At 33.7% G+C, this 8,064-nt stretch overlaps 1 protein-coding gene across 1 annotated transcript; it reads left to right on the top strand.

Moving 5' to 3' along the window:
* The first annotated feature begins 7 nt into the window (after positions 1–7).
* Positions 8–6,972, top strand: LOC108380987 (uncharacterized). Its single transcript, XM_017637391.1, has 5 exons — positions 8–202; positions 2,175–2,255; positions 2,546–2,745; positions 4,175–4,328; positions 6,604–6,972. Exons 1-5 carry the CDS (start codon positions 145–147, stop codon positions 6,795–6,797), a joined length of 687 nt encoding a protein of 228 aa, XP_017492880.1. The 5' UTR covers positions 8–144; the 3' UTR covers positions 6,798–6,972.
* Positions 6,973–8,064: the final 1,092 nt, after the last annotated feature.

The raw sequence follows: 8,064 nt of genomic DNA, 5'->3' as shown, positions 1-8,064 counted from the left end.
TAAAGACGGCCTCTATAAAGCATAGCTTCCAAGAATCTAAGAATTTACCAGACTCAATAGAGGCATTGAAGAGGATAGCGATCGGTTTTAACACATTCGTTAAGCAGCCAATTAAAAATACCGCAGGAAAGTTATTGCTCGGTGATGGAAAAAGAGCTGATTAGATCCGCAATGTATGAGTCTGCAATGTATGCTGAAGCAGGTGGGTGGTCATCATAAACTTTTTGAAATAATAACGCAAAAAGATCGCACGACTCTTGAGTTGAATTAGAGAAAACCATCATATACCACCATTGTCGCAAAGCCCTTGGGGTTTCTTTTCGAATTCATAAAATGCCAAAATGCTGACGGGTGAGCTAAGTTCCGAGTTTACTTATTGCATCAAAGTACCTTTTGTAAAGTAAAGAGAGGGCGAAGAGTGGGCACATAGATTATCAAAACTGTAAAGTTCAAATGTAATGGTTAAAGCATTGTGATGAATGCTATTTTGAGAAATCGGTGCCAGGTTCAATTCACAGTTAGATCTAAGATCAGTACTAGCAAATATAAGATCAAGTAGTTTTATCATTATCGTTATTATAATAGCTACATATTTTACATATTTCCAGTGATACCGCTTGTTATGTAATCAATGTTATTTATGTGATGCTCGTAAATTAAGAAGCTAGAATTAGCTGGAAGATACGATAGGATAAGGAAAACAGTTTTATTTCTATTAAAAGTGACTTCCGCACATATTTGCTCAATTATATTGTCAGAAATAGGCAATGCTACAATTTTGCTTTGCATATTTGACCCTACCGCTAAAATAACTCCACCCAGACGTTGCGTTGGCAACCACTAGCTGTGGGACATCTTTACGGTATATCGAGTAGTAATTATCGAGGTATTATGCGCTTGCAATGTCTCCATGTAACCAAGTTTCGGTTAAGAATCGGCAAAGAAATCGTAATCACGCAATGTGCTTGCCAATCTAAAATCATTTACTTTAGTTCGCATACCGCTTATATTTTGATAATAAATAGAATATAAGTTAAAGCTTTGAGAAACGCTTGAACGACTCAATTCTTCTAGTTTTCCCCCTTGATTTTCTAACAAACGGAACGGCCCAATTTTAACGTCCGTCGGCCATAGGAAGGGATCTAATACCTTTGTTTATAAACTGGGGGGTACCCCTAAGTCTTCTGGTTTTGCTTATTTTTTTTTTATAAGTTTGTTATAAGTTTGGTTGCTAACATAAGCAATTATACTCTCCGTATTGGCAGTCGATTTAAATGAAGAGAGGTGTACCGATTCTTTACTTAATACTGCATCTCATTCGCTATTGTTATTTCGGCCAACAATAACACTCGAAGGTCTCGTTTTCTTTGCCTTTTTGTTTTGCATGGTCAACCATTTATGTATCTACCGTAGTTGCAGGTATGTTAGAGTTGGTAGGTGAAGCGGGAGTAGCATAAATCGTTGGTGTTATTTTGGTTGTTGTGGTATATTGCTATTTACAATATTTTTATGTGTAGCGGAAGCACCGTTTGTTTACAAAGGGAGAGATACCATATCAAGGTTTTTTGCGTTCAATCCGGCTATAAGCTTAAAATTCCGGCGTGAACCCCGAAAGTTACAATGCCTGAGCAGCTTAGTGTGTAGCTCTATATCAGTTGTTTAATACTGGTGTTATTTATAATTCTTAGTCTCACGGGATGAACTACTAATGCAAACATATACACGTCTTGTATGACATTCAATATAGGACAACTCGTCTAACTCGTCTCCATCTGGCCAGACTTTCCTTTGGCGCCCTTATTGACACAATTTAATATATACTTTTATGTACCTTACATTTTCATTCAACAGCACATTCCAAACCTTCTAAATACAACTTTTATTTATTTTTCGGATAACTTTAGACCACGTGAACCGGTTACGGTAAATCTTTTCTATTTTAACCGGAAAGCTGGTACCTCAACGATGGTCCCATACTAATTTGGTTTAATTCCGATCTTTCGATCATGAAGAAGTTAACGGTACTCCTAAATTTTTATATGAGCATAGAAGTCGGTGGTCTTTTTAACTTAAAAATTACCTTTTATAAAACTATCAATTCCTTAAACTTTTTTGCTGCTAGTCAACGTTTCAATTTTCTAAGTGATATTCCACAATAAACAATCCGTTTTCAGAAAACATGGATTTAACAGCGCAAGTCCAAGAATTGACAAAAGAGATAAGGGAGATGCGCGCCGATATACAAGAAATCAAAGGTAAATTAAATGCAAATTTGTATATGTAAAAAGTAATTTACGAATCATAGAATTTCTAGCACAGCCCATAACTTAAATTGAAGAAAATAACGCGCATATATTCAGTTTTCACGAATCGAAAACAAAGATGTGCTTCAATAATTTCAATCCGAAGTTTCACAAATATAATTTATAATCATGATTCATCATAATTTATAACACACTTTGTCAACGTTACTAGAAATTCTATGGATCTCTAATTGTCAGTAACATTCTACATGTAGTTTATATTATTTCTCAAATTTATAAAGATTTAATGGGCCGGAATAATGAAGTTATAGACGAGCTAATGAAAGGACATCAACAAATGATTAGACGTGTGGTGAAACAAGAAAAAGATGATGAGGAAGAAAGGAATATAATAAGGCCGGTATTTCCACTGGCGACCCAGGAAGATTTAGACAATGCCGAAAGTTTTATTGGAATGGACGAAAGGAAAAAAGATGAAATGGTAAACTTTTGTAAATTAAAATATGGAAGGTTTGAAAATGGCTGCTTAAGATGTTGACATTGATTACCAAAAATGTATAATAGTCCCAAACTTGGTAAGCAATACCAAGAAGAAAGGATTGAATTTTTAATACTTGAACATATCGCTCATATATGTATGTACATATGTACGAGAAAAGTGGCATAACTCAAAAATCAATGTCTTTGTTCACGCTTGCCTGGTTATCAGGTTATCCGGTTAAAAATAATTTTTCTGCAGGAGCCGAGTGTGAACTTTTAAAATTGCTCAAAATATACAGAAAAAATATATGAATATTATCTTCTAACGCGAAAACTACACAAGAACTTAGCACGAAATTTTTACGCAATATGACACATGATCAAATGAGTAATTTTGCATCATTTGATTACCGAAAAAGGTTCCCTTCTCTTTGCCCTCTACGCACAAATACTAGAAAGAAAGCATACAATTTATTTATTTTTGAGTAATGACGATCTTAGTAAATTAGCGATATGTAGTTTAAAAGTTAAAGAAAGGCATTTTATATATCTACTCGAAAACTTCATACTGCGCCATAATAGGCGTTAAATTAATAACATACTCTTTTTTCAAATTTGCATTTTTGTAATGTTTCTAAATCTTGGCGAAAAAGAGAATACAGCTAAAGCCAGAGCGTTTACTTTCGAATGTATAAAGTAGTGTAAAAATGATAATTTTAACGCCGAAAACTCTACCAATATTCAGATCAAGTCTCATCTAAAAATGGAGCATTAAAGTAAATTCAGACTAGCGACTTTGGCTGTTATTCAGAAATTTTTCTATAATATTTTTAAAATATCCACTTCATGGACATATTATGAGCGGATAGTGTCATAACTTAAAAAAGCAAAACTCGAGAAAAATGGCTTTAAAGTTTTTAATTTATGTACCCATAAAAAAATGAATACATATTTTTTCAAGTGAGATACTGGTAATCAATACAGATAAGAAATTTTTACACAGCATAGAAGATGTCTGCATAATTAAATCAATATTTGCATTTTTGGATTATATCACTATTGAGGTAAACGAGCGATATGTAACGTCAGTAGTCTTATATGAACCAACCAAAATGGGTTGTTCATCATATAATCCAGTGATCTTAGATATTACGAAAATATGTAAGTTTTGGAACACGCAGCCTATTTCTCAAATTTCCATTATATTCTTTTTTTTTTTAATTTTACATTTTCTATATGTGACCTGGTCTACGGAAAGGGGGCTTAGGAGTCAAAAAATCAATTTTCACTTTTTGGTTGATTCGGATGGAAGATGAGATGATTTTCACTTTTAACAGCTTTTTCACAGAAAACTTTTTCGCACGTAAGCTCCCTTTTCGTAGACCAGGTCACATATATGTATGTACATATATTTTATTATCCCATTTCAGACACGGTTTCTCAAACCTCTATTGATGCCTATTGGTCTCAAACAAAGATTAGTATATGTTCTATCAGAAGATATAATTTTGAACTATAATCTTGAAGGTACACATGGTAAAAAGCGCATGTTATTGTATCCAAAGCTAATGAGTGTGCTATACAGTAAGTAAAAATTAACAAAGAATTTTTATGTATAACAAAAAAAACTTCCTATTATCGAGCGAGAACTAAAATTAAATAAAGGCGGATTCATCGTTCTAGTTCTTAACTTTGCTTCCATGTGGTTGGTGTTGCGTTTCTCTCCTAGAAACAGCGATGAATCCGCCTTAAGGTTTTGCGTGCAAAGAAATGATTAACTGCCAATTGCTGAGTACATCGTAGATTCGATTTCCGTGCAATAGGAAGTTCAACTTATTGATATATTTTTTTATTTGAAAGTCCAAGAAATACACTTCAGTCATTCATGGCTTCCTGGCCTCTACAACAACAACAACAAAACGGCTTCCTGGTTAATTGTCCATTTAAGGGATTTTAGAGAAAAAATAATGAGCTTATCAAAAAATGTTGTTTACTGTTAAGATGAGTGATCAAGATGAAATTAAAAGTTGCGTTCCTTATCTCCCAGAAATAGTCAACAATAGTCCGAAATAGTCAGATTTAGTACAAAAGCGTGTCTTAACTTGAAAATATTAGAAGAAATGAGAGAGCAACTGTGACTCTCTTCAGTCCGAAGTTACAAGATTTTGTCCCAAGAATTTTTGCAGGCAAAATCTTGAAAACTCAACTGAATTTAAATTAACGGCTATTAAAGAATACACGAATAGTGAGAATAATCTAAAAACTAAAAAAAAGTTAATTGAAAATGGAAGGAAGCAAAAAAAAAATGTATATAGTAGGTATGCGTTTGTTATGCGCGAGCGCATTTTCCTTACGCTCTTGCATTTTGACACTTTTTAGATTTTAGTCAGAAAAGATAAGGAATGGACCTATAGAATACATGATAGCGCCTTCCCGGTGGTGATGACATTTCTCAAGTAAAAATAAGGAGTAGGAGGATAATATAAACTGTCAGATTAGTCAATTATCTTAATATTCAATTTATGTAAATTGAAATTGTAAAAATACATATATGATTTATAAAAAGAATTAATAAGAAAAATTAAAAAAAAAACGTTACTTTTGTAAAAGTATAAGTGAATTTGAGGGAATTTGAAGCAGGGCTTGAACAACTTTCAGCACAGCGGCAACAGCACTACTTATTTTTTGTTTGCTTCGATTTGAAATTTTTGATTTTAGTTCCAACTGCTTTGCCTTTGCTTTTTTATAACCAGTTTATTGAAAGCCATTTATTGCTATTGATTTGATATGATAGTGTTTTTGTGATCTACTTGGCTGTGCTGTGCACATGAAGTTTTGCAACATCGTTGACTCGCCAAGAGTGAGTAGCAGTCACAAAATTTGCGATACCAATTCATTTGCCTAACGAATTAAACATGGCGATGCCATTGGAGCCTATAGAGCGGTACGCGTGGCAATTATCTGGTGCGAAATTGGCAATTACCAATCGCCAGAGAATTGCCTAATAATCGGTAAAGCATGGAATTGTTAGCTTATGGTCGCTTCTTGTCACCAGTAGGATTGCAGCGTAGTGCATTTGTCCATGCATACATATTTCTGCCAATTGGATGCTTCACAGCAAAGTGATAATAAAGTTGTTGTTGCTTTGCTGTCGCTGCGCTGCCGTTGTACTTTCACAAAAGAATTTGCTTGTTTCTGAATTGCTGTTGCTTTGCAGCAAAAGCAAATTAAATGAAAAAATTCCGGCGTTTTGAAACCCTGATTTGGAGTTTCTTATGCGTTGTTTACTTTTACTTGAGAATTGTCAAAAGTGGCAAAATAGCGGTTTGTTCTCTGCATCGTGGTAAAAATGTGCATTAAATAACGAATATGTACTCAGTGATTTCGTGTTTTAAAAACAATTCGACTTAAGTTGTTCTGTTGTGTTTGTAGTTATAGCCCCGCTGTTGTTGTGGTTGTAGTGACTAATAAAAATCCACTTTTAAGGTAGATCAATTGTTTCATCATGTTTCAGTTAAGAGACCGAAACAGAGCCCAAATACTGATGAAGCTAGATATAAAAGGAAAAAATATATGTTTAAAGTTTTGCCTGCATTTTAGGTATTGAAGTGCCTAGAAATATGTAAAATTGAAGTAAAATTTTAAAAGCACACTCCAATTCTTATTTTTGTAACGTGTTTTAGAAGAGAAAGGCATTTTAGCTTGATAATGACAAAAGAAAACTGCTTTTACTTTGTCTACAACCACGGCGGCAAAATCTTAAATTGCATTTAGTTAATTTTTTTTCGCTCGAGCGAAGAGAACGATTATTTGGCTCGAAAATTAAAATAATAGATTTTTATATTTTGCCTTTCCCCAGGTGCAACCGACCGTCCCGGCTGGTCTTATAAATTATTCTTAGATGATTTGCGCAGAGGTTTTCAATTTGGCAAGAAGAAACATTTTAGACAAAAATGTAGATTAAATAAATTAGCCGCCCCTAAAACTTCAAGAAATCCGTTGTCAAGCCCGGAGGAGGATAATGATGATGATGATGATCCCGACTATAAATGAGTGTTTGTCTTATTTAATTTAACGTATGTACATTTAAGCATATAATTAAGTTTGTACTTAAGTAAGGAATGCTGATTAATGTCTAATAAAGTTCAAATTTGAAACATTTTAACAAAAAAGATATTAACCATAACAGATGAAAAATAAAAAGAATGCTTTTATGTAAACATCTTAATACTCAGTTTAAATATTAATTAATTTTTCTTTTTAATATTTGCACCACGAGAATGCACCCGAGCTACATATGTATCGTCACCTTAATTCTCAACGGCCCTAACCAACAAATTTTTAATTTTACAGGAGAAGCAAAAACATAATGAAAAGAGTATCAGACACAGGTGGGACTTTTTAAAAAATAACAAGTAACTCCGTTGTCTTGCTACTACGACCCTAGAATTTTTATTGAAGGTGTGTATTAATACATCCTACCAAAATCTGTGAGAAACGCAATTTCGAAAAAAGTGTTGGTTAGGGCCTTTGTGAATTACAGTAACGGCATGTATCTATAAGTATTCGAGCTCGGGTTATTCGGTTAATCGATTAGTCGAATTATTCGAATGTCACTGAAGTCGACTACAGTTAATCGGTTAACAATATGCGACTAGTCGAAAGCTGTCGGTAATTTTCGGTTAATCGATGATTTTATGTTCAACTATATAAATAGTCTTACTGGAGGGAATAAAATTAAATTCCCTCCCATATTCAATTACTAAATCTTTGTTATCAATGCTAAAGGCTATATTATAAGATACATTTTTTCGAAAGTAACAACGGCTACATCACCCTCTAGTCGCTTCTTCTTGGCCTTGTTAGGTCTATTGTTTGAATTTTCATTGTGGCAAGATTCGGCTAAATGTGTGCTAATTATTGAAAATTTATTGCGAAACATTTTAGAGACACTAGTTAAAGCTTACCTTTCATTTTTGCGATTTTTCTTATGGATTTTTTGTAAATGGTTGTTCCGACAGGTCGTGGAACGTATGTGTGTGCATGTACACATATTTTACATATTTTTGCATTTGTCAAAAAAATAGAAAATTCGGTTACAGAAATTCGACTTGCTACAATACTCGAATAGTCGACACAAAGCAACTATTAGAATAGTCGACGGCGGGCAGCGAATACCACCAACCGATTTATAAGCATGCGAACGGTTACGAATCGAATAATCGGTTAACCGAATAGTCGGATAATTTTACGAGCCTTAATAAGTATATGTATGTATGTATATGAAAGGCGATTAATAGCTTTGCTAGCCATGTGTTAG

The sequence above is a fragment of the Rhagoletis zephyria genome, unplaced genomic scaffold (assembly GCF_001687245.7).
Source record: "Rhagoletis zephyria isolate East Lansing unplaced genomic scaffold, Rhagoletis_zephyria_1.1 Rzeph_scaffold_21040, whole genome shotgun sequence".
Lineage (NCBI taxonomy): Eukaryota > Metazoa > Arthropoda > Insecta > Diptera > Tephritidae > Rhagoletis > Rhagoletis zephyria.
The sequence above is the reverse complement of the archived record's forward strand: the minus strand, read 5'-3'. Positions and strand labels throughout refer to the sequence as shown.